Genomic DNA, 23,483 nt, shown 5'->3' with positions numbered 1-23,483 from the left:
TCTAAAAAAATTTGAGAGTGATGAATGTGGTTTTTCATATCTCCCCCCAAAACTTTCATCTGTAGACATTATGCAGCAGATCTTTTTTATAAATGTTCACAGAGCACTTTCCCATGTGCACTGATGTTATTATATCAGATAAAACAGGAAGTTGTACGTGTATTCTATCATATTAACTAGATAGTACTTAACAGTAAACCTAGAGTTAGAAATGTTGTTCTGTATAATATAGTATGCCATTTTTTTCACCATGAGTGCATAGAAAAAACTCTGTATTTTGTATATAATGAAAACACACATTCATTTACGGTTATATAAACATATATAACATATGTTTTTCAACTTAACAAATGCCAGTAACTTATTTTAAAGATCTATAAAAGAAAACAAATTGCATAGTTGGTAACATGATGCATTTACATGAAATATGTTTATGTTACTTTTAATGTTCAGTAAGAAAATAAAACACAAACATTAATCCACATTCAGACATGAATTGGAAAAAACATGACCAGATGTTTTAAAAACACAAAATGGTGAAGCAATCTTTTAAGGTTCAAGATGTTTTTAATAGTTACAAAGTTAAATCACTTCTTTATTTACCATAGTTCAACTTGCAAAAGGTTCATATCCAAATAGAAACTTCCTTCTAATATGTGCACTTTGTCAGAGGAAGAACAGAGAGTTTTTTTCTAGAAATGTAAAAAAAAAAAAAAAAAGTGTTTCAAAGCCACTTTTCAGACATCAGCCAGTGCAGCTGAACATAACTTCTAATGTGATAACACAAACAAGCCTGTATGTGTTAAAATAAAAGGAACTGTACAGAACAAGTAAGCTATTTAAATTACAGCAGTGATGTATTTTAAATATGAAAGTTCCATTTGTGTGCTTTTAAACAGACTTCCACATTGTTTGCCTTTTTAGCAAAGCAGCAAAAATTGCTAAAATAATGTTGAATTGTAATGGTGTAAAATGAAAATGTGGTCAGGAGTTGATCATTTCTTGCTCTGCTCTGTGTTCTTCATTCAGTCCTCCTGCTTCAGCATGATGATGGGCTGCAGAAAAAAACAAGACAGATTAATGACTTCACATGGTTTCTTGTATGTTTAACAAAAGTTGATATGAAGAAAATAACATGCATACCAAGGTGTTGAAATGTTCTCTGCATACAGCTTTACTCAACCAGTAGATCAAGAAGAGCGCCATCATGCATTCAAAGACCAGCAGAGTCAAGATCAGGCCTATAATCCCAGGCCTTAACTGCACCGAACATAAAAGAAAGTGCACAAATCCTAAGAATCCTGCTGAGCAACACTTGACTGGATGAAAAATGCTGATTTTGTATTTTACCTGGTGATGCATAGGGCCATAATAATAATAATAATAATAAAGATGATAAGGTTTGATGATCATGATGATAGAAAAAATCACCAATGACCAGAAGAAGCCGATGATGTTCAGGGAGAAGGACAGTTTGGTCTAGAAAGTGAAAAAAAGCTGAGTTAACATGAAGAGATCACCAACATAAGATGCAACACGAGCCGTAAATTTTGGCTTAATAGATCCATTTAGAGATGCTGTATCCATGGAGTTGAAATAAATAGACGTTTCTCACGCAAACTGAAGGGGTGCAATACAGTTATTATTATTTATTTTTTTAGAAGAAAAACTTTTAATGTTTAACTTTCTTAAATTGTCTTACTTACCACATGCATGTTTGGACATGTTCCTGCAGCAAAGGACAGCATGCCAGAGATCAAAAACTAACAAAACAATACATCATATTAATTAGGTGAAATTATAATCATATCAGATAAACAAAAATGGATAAAGTTGTGGCCATTTTAAATATTTTTACCAGAACACATGAAACAATGCAGAAGATGATGATAAATTGCTCTTGGGAAATCACTCCAAGTGAGACCATAAACACACCACCAATTGCTTGAGCTGCCTAATTTAAAAAAAGGAAAGATAGATGAAAGAAAATACATGAAACTCTGTAGGATGACAGCAGAAAAGCACATGCCTAAAGTTTAACCTACAGCGTTGGGCTGTTGAACTCACCCCGAGTGGTTTCGGCTTTCCTCTGACAGCAAACACCTTGTAGTTATCCCTGAACACACAGTGGAAGTTCTCCGGCATCAGCTGACCCTCCTGAATGGTCTTCAGGCTCCCGATTGGGATGGTGATGATCATCGATTCATCACAAGCAAACGTCTTCCTCATTTTCCTGCAACACTCTAAAGTGTCAGAGCAGCTCGTGTTTCTGATGGTGATCAGTTCTTAATGTTTTCATTAAATCCAGATTTACCTTTCTGTCCTTCCTTTGTTCGATTCAGACATCAAACCTGCAGCTTTGTCTCATTAGTCCGCTGAGGAAATGATCTCGAATGTCTCTTCTCTCGTTGACTCTCCGCCTTCCAACTACGCCCAAACCACCTCTCACAACCACATACGCGTTTGTGTGCAAACAGCTTCGAACAAATGTTTAAACTTTTGAAATTTGGACCTATTTACGCATTTTGTTTATTTCTAACTAGTGCATTCATTTAACAAGGAAAACATAGAAGGACCACAGAAAGATCAACTTTTGACCAAATTGAATAGTTTCCCAGAGACGAGTGTCAGGGTGAGGAAGTTAAAGCGGGTAATGACCTCATGAGTGATTGTCTTTAGGGAAGTAGAAACCATTTCTGTAGAGTGAGACCCTTTCTTGAAACTCAGAACGAAATAGATTCTCCTCGAGCGATACGCGGTAAGATTGTTTTCAAATATGTTTTTCAAATTAAAAAGCAAGTATATTTCTTGAACAATGTTACACTACAAGCAGGATGAGTTTATGAGCTTTATTCAAATTTCAGACGATTATTTCTAAATGTATCTGCTCGTTAAGTTAGAAATCTATAATACGAATGTCATTTTCTAATTTAATATTGCAGCAACGTCAGGCTGTTCTACTTTTGCTGTTTGTATCATATGTTTTGTTGCAAAGTATGCACATTTTAAACATCTGTCATAATTTGCGTTCACACCCAAATTCAACATTGATTGCCCTTTTAGCAAAAACAGCAAAAATTGCTGAAATACTGTAGAACTTTAAGGCTGTAAAACTATTACGTGGTCAGGAGTTGATCATTTCTGTCTCTGCTCTTTGTTCATCATTCAGTCCTCCCGCTTCAGCATGATGATAGGCTGCAGAAAAAAAACAAGGCAAATTAATAACTTCACATGTTCTCTTTTATGAATAGCAGAAGTTGATATTAAAAAATTAACATGCATACCAAGGTGCTGAAATGTTCCCTGCATACAGCGTTACTCAACCAGTAGATCAAGAAGAGCGCCATCATGCATTCAAAGACCAGCAGAGTCATGATCAGGCCGATAATCCCAGGAACTAACTGGACCAAACACAAAAGAAAGTGCACAAATACTAAGTCTGGAAGATGTGAAGGCCTGGGTGGCCCTACATTTTTGAAACTTAATGAAGACAAGACAGAGGTAGTGATTTTTAGCAGATCCACTGTTTATTCCCTGTCCAGTCTTGGCTCTTTGGCCCAGTATGTTAAGCCGGTTATTACTAATTTAGGGGTTAAGATGGATGCTGGTCTTAAGATGGAAGCACACATCAGAGCCGTTATAAAAGCCAACTTTTTCCACTTAAGGCAGCTAGCCAAAGCAAAACCTATTCTTTCCAGACAGCACTTTGAAACAGTGATCCATGCATTTGTGACCACACGGCTGGGTTACTGTAACGCACTTTATACAGGAGTCAATGATTTATATATTTCCCAGCTTCAGAGGGTACAAAATGCTGCTGCACGTCTTTTAACAGGTACACGAAAATTTTACCACATTTCCCCTATTTTAGCTTCCTTACATTGGTTGCCAGTACATTTTTGGATTGATTTTAAAATTATTTTATTTGTTTTTAAAGCTACTAATGGCCTCGCCCCTCCCTATCTGTCTGAGCTGTTATATTCTTACACCCCCTCCCGTTCCCTCAGGTCAGTTGATCAGTTACTTCTGAGGGTCCCAAAGACAAAGTGAAAGCTCAGAGGGGATCGTGCTTTTTCTGTGGCGGCTCCTAAGCTATGGAATGATCTTCCTTTGAGCATAAGGCAAACCTCTTCATTTGCTATTTTTAAGTTCCTTCTTAAGACCCATCTTTTTTCTTTGGCTTTTGGCACAATCTGAGAGGTTTTCACACCACCTCTCACAACCACATACACGTTTGTGTGCAAACAGCTTCAAACAAATGTTTAAACTTTTGAAATTTGGACCTATTGGTGCATTTTGTTTATTTCTGACTAGTGCATTCATTTAACAAGGAAAACATAGAAGGACCACAGAAAGATCAACTTTTGACCAAACTGAATAGTCTCCCAGAGACAAGTGTCAGGATGAGGAAGTTAAAGCGGGTAATGACCTGATGAGTGATTGTCTTTAAGGAAATAGAAACAATTTCTGTAGAGTGAGACCCTTGCTTGAAACACAGAACGAAATAGATTCTCCTCGAGCGACACGCGGTAAGATTGTTTTAAAATATGTTTTACAAATTAAAAAGCAAATATATTTCCTGAACAATTTCACACTACAAGCAGGATGAGTTTATGAGCTTTAATCAAATTTCAGATAATTATTTCTAAATGTATCTGCTCGTTAAGTTAGAAATCTATAATACAAATGTAATTTTCTAATTTAATATTGCAGCAACGTCAGGCTGTTCTTCTTTTGCTGTTTGTATCACATGTTTTGTTGTAAAGCTACAACAATTAGCTAAATCAGTATGCACATTTTAAACATCTGTCATAATTTTTGTACCCAACAGTATTTTACATATGTACATAATTCTGAATACAAAATGAACTTTTATTAGGACACACAACATAAAAGCCATCATCTAGTATCAACCCTATATTGTAGAAAATAATTGGTATGCACTAATGTTACATTCTGATCTATAAAGAACGATCATGTCCCGCTGATTATTGTGAACATAGAGTTCCACAGCGACATCTGGTGGGGCCAGATCCCACTGGCCCCAAATGCAGTGACTCCACAGAAAAGGAACTATACAAAAATGTAAGCTATTTATATTACAGCAGTGATGTATTGTAAATATGAACACACTATTTGTGTGCTTTTAAACAGACTTCCCCATTGTTCTCCTTTTAAGCAAAAAATGCTGAAAACCTGTTGAATTTTAAGGCTGTAAAACAAAAACGTGGTCAGGAGTTGATCATTTCTTGCTCTGCTCTGTGTTCTTCATTCAGTCCTCCTGCTTCAGCATGATGATGGGCTGCAGAAAAAAACAAGACAGATTAATAACTTCACATGTTCTCTTGTATGAATAGCAGAAGTTGAAAACATGCATACCAAGGTGTTGAAATGTTCCCTCCATACAGCTTTACTTAACCAGTAGATCAAGAAGAGCGCCATCATGCATTCAAAGACCATCAGGCATTGTATTGGACTCTATAATACAGGTCGAGCTTAATGAATTTTGTTTCAATAACTGAACTTATAAATGGAATCTCAGATTTATCAGATAAAAAGTGATATATGTCAGTAGTTTATTTCTGTTTACTTAGAGGAAGATGGCTTAGAGCTAATGATAAGCCCAAATTCAGTTACTTAATCAGAAGATTAAGATCTGACAGTCCTACCTCACAACTTCTGCTCCTCCTCCATAGCCCCTTTATCTCAGGGTGTTCCTCAGGGTTCGTTGCTTGTTCCTCTCCTCTTCATCCTCTACATGCTTTGTCTTGGTAAAACCATGCATCGACATTGCTTCCATTTCCTCTGCTATGTATGATGACATACAAATTTACATTTCCACCACACCCAAAGCACTTTGCATTGTCCTTGTACTGAAATGTGCTATACAAATAAATTTGCCTTGCCTAGATGGTCAGACACTATCCGGCAGAACATAAATGTAACGTGTGCAATTCAAGTATTCTGATTGGACAATGTGAGCTTGGGGCCAGAGAATTTGTGCCTCATTGCTGTCTACTGAGAGTGTGTTGGGCATGCGCACTGCAATTTCATATGTTCATTGTATATACAGATGTTGGTGGGCCGGCTCCATTATCAAGGCGCCTCAAGAGGATTTAACCTACTGAGCTTGTTAGTTTTCTGACAGACTTAGATATATAGACACAAATGTTTCTCACAGAATTTTATTGGTAAGAGAATCGGTCTTTCTTTTTACAACATTGCTTTATAAAGAACGATCATGCAGACATCACAAAAAAGGAACTATACAAGGAGGCTAATTATACTACAGCAGTGATGTATTGTAAATATGAATACACTGTAAAAGGCTGTAAAAACAAAAACATGGTCAGGAGTTGATCATTTCTTGCTCTGCTCCGTGTTCGTCATTCAGTCCCCCTGCTTCAGCATGATGATGGGCTGCAGAAAAAAAATCAAGGCAGATTAATAACTTCACATGTTCTCTTGTATGAATAGCAGAAGTTGAAAACATTCATACCAAGGTGCTGAAATGTTCTCTGCATACAGCTTTACTCAACCAGTAGATCAAGAAGAGCGCCATCATGCATTCAAAGACCAGCAGAGTCATGATCAGGCCGGCAATCCCAGGAACAAACTGCACCAAACATAAAAGAAAGTGCACAAATACTAAGAATCCTGCTGAGCAACACTTCACTGGATGAAAAATGCTGATTTTGGATTTTACCTGGTAATAGATAGGGCGAGGACGAAGACCATGATAAACAATTACAATGACAAAGACAGAAAAAGATGCCAATGACCAGAAGAAGCTGATGATGTTCAGGGAGAAAGACAGTTTGGTCTGAAATGCAGAACAAAAAAAAAACTAGTTAGCATGAAGAGATCTCCAACACAAGATGAAAACATGAACCGTAAAATTTTGGCTTAATAGATCCATTTAGAGATGTTGTATCCATAGAAATAAATAGACGTTTCTCACTCAAACTGAAGGGGTGCAATACAGTTAGCTTATTTTTTTATTTTATTTTTGTTATTTTTATAGGAACTTCTTTAGCTATTAATGTTTATCTGTCTTAAATTGTCTTACTTACCACATGTATGTTTGGACATTTTCCTGCAGCAAAGGACAGCATGCCAGAGATCAAAAACTAAAAAAAAAAACAAAAAAAAACGTAATATTAATTGGGTGAAATTATAACCATATGGGCCATAAGGCCCATACTGGCCTCTTTACATTGGCTGCCTGTTTTTTATCGAATAGATTTTAAGATTCTCTTATTAACTTATAAAGCTTTAATGGATTAGCTCCCTCTTATCTTCTGGAACTTTTAAAATCTCAGCCCGTGTCCAGAACCCTACGTTCTAATAATCAGCTTTTACTAACAGTTCCTCGGACCAGACTTAAGAGGAAAGGAGATCGGGCTTTTTCTGCTGTTGCTCCTTCTCTATGGAACAATCTACCTTTCCAAATTAGATCTGCCCACAGCCTGGATCATTTTAAATTGCTTCTTAAAACTTATTTTTATTTTTTGGCATTTAATTAAACTAGTGTTTGATACTTTGTTTTTATTCATTTGTGTCGTTGTCACTCTTGTACAGCACTTTGGTGCAGTTCTATGCCTGTTTGAAAGTGCTATATAAATAAATTTGACATTGACATTGACATTGACATATCAGATAAACAAAAATGGATAAAGTCGTGGCCATTTTAAATATTTTTACCAGAACACATGAAACAATGCAGAAGATGTTGATGGGTGTCGCTTGGGAAATCCCTCCAAGTGAGACAGCAAACACACCACCAATTGCTTGAGCTGCCTAATTTAAAAAAAAAAGGAAAGCAAAATTAAAGAGAATACAGGAAACTCTGTAGGATGACAGCAGAAAAGCACCTAAAGTTTAACCTACAGCGTTGGGCTGTTGAACTCACCCCGAGTGGTTTCGGCTTTCCTCTGACAGCAAACACCTTGTAGTTGTCCCTGAACACACAGTGGAAGTTCTCCGGCATCAGCTGACCCTCCTGAATGGTCTTCAGGCTCCCGATTGGGATGGTGATGATCATCGATTCATCACAAGCAAACGTCTTCCTCATTTTCCTGCAACACTCTAAAGTGTCAGAGCAGCTCGTGTTTCTGATGGGGATCAGTTCTTAATGTTTTCATTAAATCCATATTTACCTTTCTGTTCTTCTTTTGTTCGATTCAGACATGAAACCTGCAGCTTTGTCTCATTAGTCCGATGAGGAAATGATCTCGAATGTCTCTTCTCTCGTTGACTCTCCGCCTTCCAACTACGCCCACACCATCTCTCACAACCACACACGTTTGTGTGCAAACAGCGATTTCAACAAATAGTTTAACTTTTCAAACTGTGACCTATTTATGCAGAGTTTGTTTGTTTCCAAATAGTGCATTAATTTAACAAGGAAAACATAGAAGGACCACAGAAAGATCAACTTTTGACCAAATTGAAAAGTTTTCACAAAGACGAGTGTCAGGGTGAGGAAGAACCAAATGAAGCGGCTACTGATCTCATGACTGATTGTCTTTAGGTAAGAAGAAACCAAGACTCTTGCTTGAGACACAGAGCGATATAGATTCTCCTTGAGCGACGTGCGGTAAGAATGTTTTAAATTATGTTTTTTTAATCAAAAAGCAAAAACATTTCTTGAACAATGTTACACTACAAGCAGGATAGGTTTATGAGCTTTAATCAAATTTCAGATAATTATTTCTAAATGTATCTGCTCGTTAAGTTAGAAATCTATAATACGAATGTCATTTTCTAATTTAATATTGCAGCAACATCAGGCTGTTCTACTTTTGTTGTTTGTATCATATGTTTTATTGTACAGCTAACAATTAGCTAAATCAGCATGCACATTTTAGACATCCGTGTGTTCATACAAACCCAATGGTATTTGATATATGTACATTATTCTGAATATAAAGACAAGCTTTTATTAGGACACACAACATAAAAGCCATCATCTAGTATCAACCCTGTAAAGTAGGAAATAAAAGGTTACTATTGGTATGCACTGATGCTACATTTTGATATCAAATGTGATTTGCATGAACTGCCATTTTGTATTTTGTAGAATATGACAAATAATCATTTTTTTGTTTTTCCATTATCATACATCGTATTGGACTATATAATACAGGTAGATCTCAATGAATCACAAAATCACTGAAAAGTGAATTGTGTTTCAATAATTGAACTTAAAAAGTGAAGTTCACATATTACACTGATTTATCAGACAAAGAGTGATATATGTCAAGAGTTTATTTCTGTTAATTTAGAGGATTATGGCTTGGAGCTATTGATGAGCCCAAATTCAGTTACTTAATTAGAAGATTACATGATGAGACCTAACAGACCTCACAAATCAACAGTTCATTCACATTAACTTATGCCCCTCCTCCATGGTCCCTCTATCCCAGGGTGTTCCCCAGGGTTCAGTTCTTGGTCCCCTTATGCTTATACCTCTACATGCTTTTTCTTGGTAACATCATCTGTCATCATAGCATCCATTTTTACTGCTATGCTGATGACATAAAGATTTACATTTCCTCTCCATCAACAAACCTCAATATCTACTCCACCATCACCCGCTGCTTATCTGATTTCAAAATTTGGATGAAGTACAATTTTTTCAAAAGAACCTGAGTTTTGCTCAGTGACCCAATGTGTTGTTTTCAGACGTATATAAACTTTGCATGTCATTTGGATATCAAGTTCCCAAAATATGGATGGAGAGGATAAAGGTACAGAATCAAAGTTTTGCACCTAATTTCCTTTGACATTATTTCACTCAGCGAAAGATTTCAGACGTCCACTACTTAAGTTTGTGACCAGTATACAGTTTACACAATTTGAGTTTTTGTCTAAAAAAATTTGAGAGTGATGAATGTGGTTTTTCATATCTCCCCCCAAAACTTTTATCTGTAGACATTATGCAGCAGATCTTTTTTATAAATGTTCACAGAGCACTTCCCATGTGCACTGATGTTATTATATCAGATAAAACAGGAAGTTGTACGTGTATTCTATCATATTAACTAGATAGTACTTAACAGTAAACCTAGAGTTAGAAATGTTGTTCTCTATAATATAGTATAGCCATTTTTTTCACCATGAGTGCATAGAAAAAACTCTGTATTTTGTATATGTTGAAAACATACATAAATTTACGGTTATATAAACATATATAACATATGTTTTTCAACTTAACAAATGCCAATAACTTATTTTAAAGATCTATAAAAGAAAACAAATTGCATAGTTGGTAACATGTTGCGTTTACATGAAATATGTTAGTTACTTTTTATGTTCAGTAAGAAAATAAAACACAAACATTAATCCACGTTCAGACATGAATTGGAAAAAACATGACCAGATGTTTTAAAAACACAAAATGGTGAAGCAACCTCAGAGGAAGAACAGAGAGTTTTTTTCTAGAAATGTAAAAAAAAAAAAAAAAAAAAAAAGTGTTTCAAAGCCACTTTGCACACATCAGCCAGTGCAGCTGAACATAACTTCTAATGTGATAACACAAACAAGCCTGTATGTGTTAAAATAAAAGGAACTGTACAGAACAAGTAAGCTATTTAAATTACAGCAGTGATGTATTTTAAATATGAAAGTTCTATTTGTGTGCTTTTAAACAGACTTCCACATTGTTTGCCTTTTTAGCAAAGCAGCAAAAATTGCTAAAATAATGTTGAATTGTAATGGTGTAAAATGAAAACGTGGTCAGGAGCTGATCATTTCTTGCTCTGCTCTGTGTTCTTCATTCAGTCCTCCCGCTTCAGCATGATGATGGGCTGCAGAAAAAAACAAGACAGATTAATGACTTCACATGCTCTCTTGTATGTTTAGCAAAAGTTGATATGAAGGAAATAACATGCATACCAAGGTGTTGAAATGTTCTCTGCATACAGCTTTACTCAACCAGTAGATCAAGAAGACCGCCATCATGCATTCAAAGACCAGCAGAGTCATGATCAGGCCTATAATCCCAGGCCTTAACTGCACCGAACATAAAAGAAAGTGCACAAATACTAAGAATCCTGCTGAGCAACACTTCACTGGATGGAAAATGCTGATTTTGGATTTTACCTGGTGATGCATAGGGCCATAATAATAATAATAATAATAATAATAAGGATGATAACGTGCTATAATGATGTTCATGAAGATAGAAAAAGTCACCAATGACCAGAAGAAGCCGATGATGTTCAGGGAGAAGAACAGTTTGGTCTAGAAAGTGAAAAAAAAGTTAAGTTAACATGAAGAGATCTCCAACATAAGATGCAACACGAGCCGTAAAATTTTGGCTTAATAGATCCATTTAGAGATGCTGTATCTGTCATGGTTTTCAGGTGACGAGCCCACATGCAGATACGATCGGGAGGCAATGCACAGTTTTAAGATGTTTATTTTAGAAAACAGGCAGATCTACGGACGGAACTACGGGTGAGTCGGCTGGGTCAGAACGTCACGGCTGGAGAGTCTGTAAGAAAAAGGAAGTAAGAAACTCTGAAAGTCGAACCAGGGGAATTGCTAGAAGTGCGCTGCTTACCATTGAGCTGGGCGGACCTAACCGGGGAGAAGTAGCATCGGAAGTACTCTAGGATTCTACTCAGCTGGAGATAGGCGGTTGGTGGCTGAGGACGGCTGATGTAACTGGCGAGGGATCCTGAGCGAGCCTCGTCGGCAACGGTTGACAGATGGATTGACCAGAGTGAACACAGAACCAGCAGAAACCGGGAGAGGGGATCTCAGGCCTCGCTGGGTAACATCCAGGAAGTATGAGGGGAGCGCCAGAGCAAAATCTGAGCAGGCGGTTCTGCTGGTCTGTTTCTTCGGAACGAGACGTCAAGACGGGTGAGTGCATCCAAGCACCAAAATCTGAGGCAAACAGAGATCCAAAAATTAGTCAAAAAACGAAGAGCAAAAACTCACAAGCTGGCTTCCGAGAGTAGGGACAGAGGCCACGTCGTACCACGACTGGTTAAGGCTCTGGCGTCTTCCATCTGTCAGCGCTCTGCTTAAGAAGCCAGAGGAAGCCGCCTGCAACAAGCTGCAGGTGTGGGCCACGCCTCCTCAGCCAACCAGACACACCTGAGGAATAGAGTTAGAGTAGAGCAGCACAGAGAATCCTGACACTACCCCCCCCTCAACGGCCGCCTCCTGGCGGCCCAGACGAAGAGGTGCTGGGCTGAGTAGCCCAAAAATCTACAATCAAGTCCTTATTCAAGATAGTAGCTGCAGAAACCCACGAGCGCTCCTCAGAGCTACAACCCTCCCAGTCGACGAGGTATTGGTGACCCCTACCTCGCCGACGGGCATCCACAACCCTGAGAACCCGAGGGTTCTGACTGTCCTGGGAGGGTGGAGGGGGTCCGGAAGGAGGGCACAAGTTGCTGTCCAAAACGGGCTTGATCTGGGACACATGAAAAGTAGGGTGTACTCGGGAGTGAGGAGGCAAACGTAAACGGACGGTGCTCGGGTTAATCACTGTCTCTATCTCATAGGGACCAGTGAACCGGGGAGCAAGCTTCTTAGCGGATGGGTTGGACAAAACGTCTCTGGAGGATAACCAAACCTTCTGACCGGGGCGATACTGAGGAGCTGGTTGGCGGTGCTGGTCGGCAAACCTCTTGCTCCGCTCTGCGGTGCGAGTGAGGGCAGTGATAGTTGTTCTCCAGATGTCCTGGCAGCGAGAAATGTAGTCGTTTACGGAGGTGAAGGGAATCCTGAGTTCATCTGTGGGTAGAAGTGGAGGCTGATATCCTAAAGCAACTTCAAAAGGTGAACGTCCAGTAGCTGAGGTGATGTGTGAGTTAAGGGCATACTCCACCCAGGGCAAAAACTTGTTCCAGTCAGAGGGTGAAGATGACGTAAGGCAGCGGAGAGTAGTTTCTAGTTGCTGGTTCATGCGTTCCGTTTGGCCATTTGTCTGAGGATGATATCCAGAGGTGAGTGTATAACGGGCACCCAGAGCAGAGCAAAAGTGCCGCCAGACCTGGGAGATAAACTGAGGACCCCGGTCAGAGAGGATGTCAACTGGGATGCCGTGAAGTCTGAACACATGTTTGATAAGAAGCTGGGCTGTCTGGAGGGCGTTGGGTAATTTGCGGATGGGAATAAGATGACAGGACTTAGAAAACCGATCAACTACCGTCAAGATAGTTGACATACCTTGGGACAAGGGGAGACCGGTAACGAAATCAATCGCAATGTGGGACCATGGACGTCTGGGGATGGGAAGAGGATTTAACAAACCGGAAGGTGGCTGCGTAGAAGACTTATTCTGGGCGCAAACGGGACAGGCTAGAACATATTCTCTAACATCCTTAGTCCATGAAGGCCACCAGAAACGCCGGGAGACCTGGGACTGGGTTCTATAAATGCCCGGATGGGCGGAAAACTTCGTGTCATGACTCCAGCGTAGAACCTCAGGACGAACAGACTGGGGAACGTACTTAAGTCCAGGTGGCCCTGTACCTGGGTCCGGGTCTAAAAGTTGGGCCTGTCTGATTCTGTCCTCCAGATCCCAATGCAGCGCTCCAACAGTACAGGTGGGAGGAAGAATCGGTTCCGGCTCCCTCTCTTGTTCAAAAGAGGTAAACAGACGGGACAGTGCATCAGGCTTGACATTTCTGGAGCCGGGTCTGTAGGTGATGGTGAGGTTAAATCGGGAAAAAAACAAAGACCAACGGGCCTGTCTTGAGTTGAGTCGACGGGCTGACTGCAGATAGGAGAGGTTCTTGTGATCTGTCCATATTATGATGGGCTGCTCGGATCCCTCTAACCAGTGCCGCCACTCCTCCAACGCTAGTTTAATAGCTAGTAGCTCACGATCACCTACATCATAGTTCTGCTCTGCCGGGGATAAACGACGGGAGAAGAACGCACAAGGGTGTAACTTACAGTCAACCTCAGACTGTTGGGACAAAACTGCTCCCACCCCGGTATTAGAGGCATCGATCTCTAGAATAAACTGTTTGGCTGGATCGGGGTGAACTAGTATGGGAGCCTGGGAAAAACGAGACTTAAGTCTACTAAAAGCCTCCTCGGCCTCTGGACTCCAGACATAAGGAACCTTGGGGGAAGTGAGAGCATGTAAAGGAGAAGCTACCTGACTATAGTTCCTGATAAAGCGCCGATAGAAGTTAGCGAAACCAAGAAAGCGTTGGAGCTGTTTGCGCGTCTCAGGAACAGGCCATTCCACTACTGCCCTTATCTTTTCTGGATCAGACTTCACCTGTCCGCCCTCTAAAACAAGACCAAGAAAGGAAACAGAAGACTGGTGAAAATCACATTTCTCGGCCTTAACAAATAAGCGATTTTCTAATAATCGCTGGAGAACAAGACGGACGTGTTGTTTATGTTGTTCTAGGTCACGAGAGTAAATCAGGATATCGTCTAGATAGACGAAAACAAAAACATTCAAAAAATCCCGAAGGACATCGTTCACCAGTGCTTGAAAAACTGCCGGAGCATTGCACAAACCAAAAGGCATGACTAAGTACTCAAAGTGACCTAGCGGGGTCTTAAAGGCCGTTTTCCACTCATCTCCCTGTCTCACCCGAACCAAATGATAAGCGTTGCGCAGATCAAGTTTAGTAAAGATCTTGGCATTCTGGACTGGCTCGAGGGCTGAGGATAATAGAGGGAGCGGGTACTTATTCTTAACGGTTATTTGGTTAAGCCCTCGATAATCGATACAGGGTCGAAGGGTTCCATCCTTCTTACCGACAAAAAAGAAGCCGGCGCCCAATGGGGAGGATGAAGGACGGATTAACCCAGTAGCTAGAGATTCCCCTATATACTTCTCGAGCGCTTGACGTTCTGACCTGGAGATGTTGTAGAGCCGACTCACCGGTAGTGGAGCCCCAGGCAATAGGTCAATAGCGCAATCGTAAGGGCGATGTGGGGGAAGTGAACAAGCCTGAGTCTTACTGAATACCCTCCGAAGATCGTGATATTCTTCCGGAACTAGCGAGAGGTCAATAACGTCCCCAGATTCTGTCTCAGAGGAAGGGGTAACAGATACAGGGCGAGCGGACTGTAAGCAACGAGAATGACAAGCTGGAGACCAAGATTCTAGTCGGGACTCGGCCCAGTTAAACTGCGGGCTGTGGACACTTAACCAGGCTAAACCCAAAACAACGGGTGAACGCTTTACCGGGAAAACGAAAAACGAAAGTTGTTCCCGGTGGTTACCAGAAACTATCACTACTAATGGTCGAGTGCGATGGGTGATTAAAGTTAAACTCTGCCCATCTAAAGACGACACCCGGAGAGGCTCGGGTAAAGGTTCGACCGGCACACGAAGCTGATCCACTATGGTTTGGTCAATTAAGTTGAAATCCGAACCGGAATCAACTAGAGCCGAGACATCGAAAGTATCCTGATCAAACATTAACGTAACTGGCAAATATAAGCGAGAAAGAGATGGCGCCTTAGTGACTACTCGGGGGCTAGAACTACTATCGTCCACCGTTCTCCCCGTTACGAACGGCGGACTGGGTCTTTTGGCCGAACCGGACAATCTCTTAAGAAATGACCTTCCCCTCCACAGTATAGGCATAAGTTGCCCGAGAAGCGCTGTTGACGCTCCTTATTAGTTAAACCAACCTGGCCCAACTGCATGGGTTCGGGAGGTGGTGGAGCGGACCGAGGTTCCCTATGGGTGAGCGTGGAAGAGGTGGATGATCGCAAGACTTGGTTCGGTCTAACTCGGCTCCGACTACGTAGCCGGGAATCCAAACGGATAGCTAACGCCACAAAATCCTCAAAATCCCCGGGTTCCTCAACCCGGGCTAATTCATCCTTCAGGGATTCATCAAGAGCCTGAAAAAATACTGCCTTTAACGGTCTTGGTTGCCAATCCGCCGCAGCGGCAACCGTACGAAACTCCACAGAGAAGTCAGATACGCGTCGACCGTGCTGCTTTAACGAGAGGAGATGACGAGACTGGTGAGCTGAATCTAACTCGGGTGAAAAAATAGTTTTAAATTCGGTAACGAAGTCCTGAAAAGTAACCCCGAATGACTGACAATCAGGGAATCGAGCCTCAGCCCATCTAAGTGCCTTGCCTGTTAGTAGTCGTAATACATAAGATATCTTAACCTCATCTGAGGCGAATGTCTGGGGGGATCGGTTAAACACCAGTTTACACTGAAAAAGGAAACCTCCGCAACTCCCATGGTCACCAGAGAATTTATCCGGACTAGGTGACGCGCCCTCAAGTGGCGGAGCCCAAAGCTGATTATCAGTGCTCGGAGCGACGGGAGGCGGGGTGCTAAGGTTTTGAGTGACAGGCGACGTCATCGCGGAAGTGACTGTGTCCATGAGCTGGCTAAACTGAGCGGCTAATCTATGAAGCTGTTCCTGTGTTGAATTGACGGCTAAACCTAGCGACTGCATCTGCTCTTGCTGTGCGGCTAACTGCCGCCCGAACGTATCCGCTGGACTTTGGTGGCCAGAGCCTTCTTCTGTCATGGTTTTCAGGTGACGAGCCCACATGCAGATACGATCGGGAGGCAATGCACAGTTTTAAGATGTTTATTTTAGAAAACAGGCAGATCTACGGACGGAACTACGGGTGAGTCGGCTGGGTCAGAACGTCACGGCTGGAGAGTCTGTAAGAAAAAGGAAGTAAGAAACTCTGAAAGTCGAACCAGGGGAATTGCTAGAAGTGCGCTGCTTACCATTGAGCTGGGCGGACCTAACCGGGGAGAAGTAGCATCGGAAGTACTCTAGGATTCTACTCAGCTGGAGATAGGCGGTTGGTGGCTGAGGACGGCTGATGTAACTGGCGAGGGATCCTGAGCGAGCCTCGTCGGCAACGGTTGACAGGTGGATTGACCAGAGTGAACACAGAACCAGCAGAAACCGGGAGAGGGGATCTCAGGCCTCGCTGGGTAACATCCAGGAAGTATGAGGGGAGCGCCAGAGCAAAATCTGAGCAGGCGGTTCTGCTGGTCTGTTTCTTCGGAACGAGACGTCAAGACGGGTGAGTGCATCCAAGCACCAAAATCTGAGGCAAACAGAGATCCAAAAATTAGTCAAAAAACGGAGAGCAAAAACTCACAAGCTGGTTTCCGAGAGTAGGGACAGAGGCCACGTCGTACCACGACTGGTTAAGGCTCTGGCGTCTTCCATCTGTCAGCGCTCTGCTTAAGAAGCCAGAGGAAGCCGCCTGCAACAAGCTGCAGGTGTGGGCCACGCCTCCTCAGCCAACCAGACACACCTGAGGAATGGAGTTAGAGTAGAGCAGCACAGAGAATCCTGACAGTATCCATGGAGTTGAAATAAATAGACGTTTCTCACGCAAACTGAAGAGGTGCAATACAGTTATTATTATTTATTTTTTTAGAAGAAAAACTTTTAATGTTTAACTTTCTTAAATAGTCTTACTTACCACATGCATGTTTGGACATGTTCCTGCAGCAAAGGACAGCATGCCAGAGATCAAAAACTAACAAAACAATACATAATATTAATTAGGTGAAATTATAATCATATCAGATAAACAAAAATGGATAAAGTTGTGGCCATTTTAAATATTTTTACCAGAACACATGAAACAATGCAGAAGATGGTGATAAGTGGCTCTTGGTAAATCACTCCAAGTGAGACCATAAACACACCACCAATTGCTTGAGCTGCCTAATTTAAAAAAAGGAAAGATAGATGAAAGAAAATACAGGAAACTCCATAGGATGACAGCAGAAAAGCACATGCCTAAAGTTTAACCTACAGCGTTGGGCTGTTGAACTCACCCCGAGTGGTTTCGGCTTTCCTCTGACAGCAAACACCTTGTAGTTATCCCTGAACACACAGTGGAAGTTCTCCGGCATCAGCTGACCCTCCTGAATGGTCTTCAGGCTCCCGATTGGAATGGTGATGATCATCGATTCATCACAAGCAAACGTCTTCCTCATTTTCCTGCAACATTCTAAAGTGTCAGAGCAGCTTGTGTTTCTGATGGCGATCAGTTCTTAATGTTTTCATTAAATCCATATTTACCTTTCTGTCCTTCCTTTGTTCGATTCAGACATGAAACCTGCAGCTTTGTCTCATTAGTCCGATGAGGAAATGATCTCGAATGTCTCTTCTCTCGTTGACTCTCCGCCTTCCAACTACGCCCACACCACCTCTCACAACCACACACGTTTGTGTGCAAACAGCGATTTCAACAAATAGTTTAACTTTTCAAACTGTGACCTATTTATGCAGAGTTTGTTTGTTTCCAAATAGTGCATTAATTTAACAAGGAAAACATAGAAGGACCACAGAAAGATCAACTTTTGACCAAATTGAAAAGTTTTCACAAAGACGAGTGTCAGGGTGAGGAAGAACCAAATGAAGCGGCTACTGATCTCATGACTGATTGTCTTTAGGTAAGAAGAAACCAAGACTCTTGCTTGAGACACAGAGCGATATAGATTCTCTTTGAGCGACGTGCGGTAAGATTGTTTTAAATTATGTTTTTTTAATCAAAAAGCAAAAACATTTCTTGAACAATGTTACACTACAAGCAGGATAGGTTTATGAGCTTTAATCAAATTTCAGATAATTATTTCTAAATGTATCTGCTCGTTAAGTTAGAAATCTATAATACGAATGTCATTTTCTAATTTAGTATTGCAGCAACGTCAGGCTGTTCTACTTTTGTTGTTTGTATCATATGTTTTGTTGTAAAGCTACAACAATTAGCTAAATCAGTATGCACATTTTAGACATCCATTTGTTCATACAAACCCAATGGTATTTGATATATGTACATTATTCTGAATATAAAGACAAGCTTTTATTAGGACACACAACATAAAAGCCATCATTTAGTATCAACCCTGTAAAGTAGGAAATAAAAGGTTACTATAAGTATGCACTGATGCTACATTTTGATATCAAATGTGATTTGCATGAACTGCCATTTTGTATTTTGTAGAATATGACAAAGAATCCTTTTTTTGTTTTTCCATTATCATACAACGTATTGGACTATATAATACAGGTAGATCTCAATGAATCACAAAATCACTGAAAAGTGAATTGTGTTTCAATAATTGAACTTAAAAAGTGAAGTTCACATATTACACTGATTTATCAGACAAAGAGTGATATATGTCAAGAGTTTATTTCTGTTAATTTAGAGGATTATGGCTTGGAGCTATTGATGAGCCCAAATTCAGTTACTTAATTAGAAGATTACATGAGACCTAACAGACCTCACAAATCAACAGTTCATTCACATTAACTTATGCTCCTCCTCCATGGTCCCTCTATCCCAGGGTCGTCCCCAGGGTTCAGATCTTGGTCCCCTTATGCTTATACATCTACATGCTTTTTCTTGGTAACATCATCTGTCATCATAGCATCCATTTTTACTGCTATGCTGATGACAAAGATTTACATTTCCTCTCCATCGACAAACCTCAATATTCAATTCAATTCAATTCAATTCAATTCAATTCAATTTTATTTATATAGCGCCAAATCATGAAACATGTCATCTCAAGGCACTTTACAAAGTCAAGTTCAATCATATTATACAGATTGGGTCAGATTATACAGATTGGTCAAAAATGTCCTATATAAGGAAACCAGTTGATTGCATCAAAGTCCCGACAAGCAGCACTCACTCCTGGGGAACCGTAGAGCCACAGGAAGAGTCATCTGCATTGTACATGGCTTTGCTGCAATCCCTCATACTGAGCAAGCATGAAGCGACAGTGGGAAGAAAAACCACCCATTAACGGGAAGGAAAAACCTCCGGCAGAACCGGGCTCAGTATGAACGGTCATCTGCCTCGACCGACTGGGGTTACAGAAGACAGAACAGAGACACAACAAGAGAAACAAAAAAGCACAGAAGCACACATTGATCTAGTAATCTGTTCTACATTAGATGGTAGTAGCGGGTGAGCCGTCTTCTCTGGATGATGTCACAGTTAACAGAACGCCAGACCAGGTGTACCTACTATGAAGAGAAAAGAGAGAGAACAGAAAGTTAAAGCAGAAATGACAACACATAATGCATAATTGAAGAACAGTAGAACTCAATAGAGTGAGAAAATTAGATCCTGATATACTCCAGTAGCCTAAGCCTATAGCAGTAAAACTATAAAGGTAGCTGAGAGTAACATGAGCCACTAGTTATAATTTTTGTCAAAAATAAAAGTTTTAAGCCTAGTCTTAAAAGTAGACAGGGTGTCTGCCTCACGGACCAAAACTGGGAGTTGGTTCCACAGGAGAGGAGCCTGATAGCTAAAGGATCTGCCTCCCATTCTACTTTTAGAGACTCTAGGAACCACCAGCAGACCTGCTGTCTGAGAGCGAAGTGCTCTGCTAGGAACATACGGGGTAATCAGAGCTCTGATATATGATGGATTTGATTATTAAGGGCTTTATACGTTAGAAGAAGAATTTTAAATTCTATTCTTGATTTAACAGGAAGCCAATGAAGGGAAGCTAAAATTGGAGAAATATGATCCCTCTTGTTGATTTTCATCAGAACTCTTGCTGCAGCATTTTGGATCAGCTGAAGGCTTTGAACTGCATTTTGTGGACTTCCTGATAGTAAAGAATTACAATAGTCCAGCCTTGAAGTAACAAATGCATGGACCAGTTTTTCAGCATCACTCCTGGACAGAATGTTTCTAATTTTGGCGATATTCCGGAGGTGAAAAAAGGAAAATCTGGAAACCTGTTTAATATGGGATTTAAATGACATGTCTTGGTCAAAAATAACACCAAGATTTTTTACTTTATTACCAGAGGCCAGGTTAATGCCACCCAGATTAAGTGATTGGTTAAGAAGTTTATTTTTTGAGGACTTTGGCCCAAAGATTAAAACTTCGGTCTTGTCAGAATTTAGATGCAGGAAATTTAAAGTCATCCAGCTTTTGATGTCATCAAGACATGACTGCAGTCGAAGTAATTGATTGGATTCATCAGGATTTATGGATAAATATAGCTGAGTATCATCAGCATAACAGTGGAAATTAATCCCATGCTGTCTGATAATTTTGCCTATCGGAAGCATATATATAGTAAAGAGAATTGGTCCAAGGACTAAACCCTGTGGTACTCCACAGGTGACCCTAGAGTTTGAGGAAGATTTATTATTAACATGAACAAATTGGAATCTGTCTGACAGATAAGATTTAAACCAGCCTAATGCTTTCCCCTTAATCCCTACAGTATGTTCAAGTCTTTGTAGGAGAATATTGTGATCAACTGTATCAAACGCAGCACTGAGATCTAACAGGACAAGTATAGACACAAGTCCTTTATCTGAGGCCATGAGAATATCATTAGTGACCTTCGCCAGAGCTGTTTCAGTGCTATGATGAGCTCTGAAGCCTGACTGAAACTCCTCAAGTAGGTCATTACTTTGTAAATGTTCACAAAGTTGATTAGCAACTACTTTCTCAAGAATTTTAGATAAGAAAAGAAAATTAGATATAGGTCTGTAATTTACTAACTCATCTTGATCAAGAGAAGGTTTCTTAAGTAAAGGTTTAATAACAGCTACTTTCAAAACCTGTGGTACATATCCATTTACTAAGGATAGATTAATCATGTCTAAAATAGTGCCACTGATCAAAGGGAATATGTCCTTAAACAACTTGGTTGGGATTGGGTCTAACATGCAGGTAGAAGGTTTAGATGAAGCTAAAATTTTAGATAGCTCAGAAAGCTCTACTGCTTCTAAACAGTTCAGACACTGCACAGATTCTAAAGATTCCTCCAATGCTGCCTCACTTACTGAGGACGAGGTAATCATGTTTGGGAGGATGCCAATTATTTTATTTTTAATGGCATCAATTTTATTTATGAAGAATCCCATAAAATCATTACTACTAAGAGCTAAGGGAATGGATGGATCAACAGAGCTGTGGCTCTGGGTAAGTTTGGCAACTGTACGAAAGAGAAATCTAGGATTATTTTTATTCTCTTCAATTAATGATGAAAAATATGCTGCTCTAACTCTGCGGAGGGTCTTGTTATACAACAATAGTCTGTCCCTCCAGATTAAGTAGGATTCCTCTTGGTGTGTAGAGCGCCATTTTCTCTCCAATTTCCTAACATTGTGCTTCAAGGAACGCAGCTCTGAATTAAACCAAGGAGCCAGCTTCCTGTGAATAATCACCTTCTTTTTCAAGGGAGCTACATTGTCTAATGCAGAACGCAATGAGGAAGTCAGATTGTTACCAAAGGTATCGATTTGTGAATGGAATGAAACAGCAATGCTGCCATCTACAGGGCATTTCTGCAATACTGAGGATATTAAAAAGGGGACTGACTCTTTAAGTTTTGATACAGCATTATCCGATAAAAATCTACTATAATGGAACCCTCTTTTGGGGGTGGAGAACTCAGTTAGATTAAACTCAAATGTTATTAAAAAATGATCAGATAGGACAGGGTTGTGAGGAACTACTGTTAATTCTTCACAATCAATGCCATATGTCAGAACAAGGTCTAAAGTATGGAGCCGAGAGTGCGTCGGTTCATGCACATTTTGAGCAAAACCAATTGAATCTAGGATAGTTTTAAAGGCTACACTAAGGTTATCACATTCAGTGTCAACATGGATGTTAAAATCACCCACTATAATAACCTTATCAGTATTTAACACCAAACCAGATAAGAAGTCTGACAACTCATCCAAAAACTGAGTGTAAGGGCCTGGTGGACGATACAAAACAACAAACAGAAGAGGTTTTATTGCTTTGCAGTTTGGATGAGGGAAACTGAGGGTTAAATGTTCAAAAGAACTGTAATTATTAGTTGGCCTGGGACTAATTAATAAATCAGACGGAAAGATAGTTGCCACTCCTCCTCCTCTTCCCACAGATCTGGGAATGTGGAAATTTGAATAACTGGAGGGGGTTGACTCATTTATACTAACGTAGTCCTCTTGTAGCCAGGTTTCTGTGAGACAAAACAAATCAATCTGTTTATCAGAAATCAATTCATTAACTAACAAAGTCTTTGGAGGGAGAGACCTTATATTTAATAGACCACATTTTATTATTTTATTTTTAGGTTCAAGGTGAACCATATTGATTTTTATTAGGTTTTTATGATTTGTTCCTTTTAGATCAGTTTTTGATCTGTTAAGTTTTGGCCGTGGGAAAGACACCGTCTCAATAGGATAATGGGTGGGTAACAGTACAGAAGCTGCAGAGAGGTGTGTTAAACTACGGCTCTGCTTCCTGGTCTGGACCCTGGGTTGTCAGCGTTTAGGAGAACTAATAAATCCGGCCAGATTCCTAGAAAGAAGAGCTGCACCCTCCAAAGTAGGATGGATGCCGTCTCTCCGGATCAGACCAGGTTTTCCCCAGAAAGTTCTCCAGTTATCAATGTAGCCCACGTCGTTTATCTACTCCATCACCCGCTGCTTATCTGATTTCAAAATTTGGATGAAGTACAATTTTTTCAAAAGAACCTGACTTTTACTCAGTGACT

The 23,483-nt window shown here is 40.3% G+C and overlaps 2 protein-coding genes and 1 long non-coding RNA gene across 3 annotated transcripts in view; 1 reads left to right on the top strand and 2 right to left on the bottom strand.

Moving 5' to 3' along the window:
• Nucleotides 1-2,016: 2,016 nt before the first annotated feature.
• LOC118558659 lies at nucleotides 2,017-8,223 on the bottom strand. Its single transcript, XR_004928417.1, has 3 exons — nucleotides 8,160-8,223; nucleotides 7,887-8,078; nucleotides 2,017-2,041 (listed from the first exon to the last, which is right to left on the bottom strand). It is a non-coding gene; the product is annotated as an uncharacterized LOC118558659 (long non-coding RNA).
• Nucleotides 8,224-8,532: 309 nt separating this feature from the next.
• si:ch211-269k10.4 (uncharacterized protein LOC100150242 homolog) overlaps nucleotides 8,533-23,483 on the top strand; it is a 36,444-nt gene continuing 21,493 nt past the window's right edge. The window contains exons 1-2 of the mRNA XM_036129115.1: nucleotides 8,533-8,599; nucleotides 18,405-18,470. The gene's annotated coding sequence lies outside the window, so the exon portion shown is untranslated. The remainder of the gene's footprint in view (nucleotides 8,600-18,404; nucleotides 18,471-23,483) is intronic.
• LOC118558658 lies at nucleotides 10,525-18,145 on the bottom strand. Its single transcript, XM_036129118.1, has 8 exons — nucleotides 18,031-18,145; nucleotides 17,784-17,949; nucleotides 17,575-17,670; nucleotides 17,423-17,479; nucleotides 11,170-11,247; nucleotides 11,077-11,109; nucleotides 10,900-11,016; nucleotides 10,525-10,811 (listed from the first exon to the last, which is right to left on the bottom strand). Exons 1-8 carry the CDS (start codon nucleotides 18,060-18,062, stop codon nucleotides 10,782-10,784), a joined length of 609 nt encoding a protein of 202 aa, XP_035985011.1. The 5' UTR covers nucleotides 18,063-18,145; the 3' UTR covers nucleotides 10,525-10,781.

The sequence above is a fragment of the Fundulus heteroclitus genome, unplaced genomic scaffold (genome assembly GCF_011125445.2).
Source record: "Fundulus heteroclitus isolate FHET01 unplaced genomic scaffold, MU-UCD_Fhet_4.1 scaffold_140, whole genome shotgun sequence".
NCBI classification, from domain to species: domain Eukaryota; kingdom Metazoa; phylum Chordata; class Actinopteri; order Cyprinodontiformes; family Fundulidae; genus Fundulus; species Fundulus heteroclitus.
This window is presented reverse-complemented; position numbering and strand designations above follow the sequence as displayed.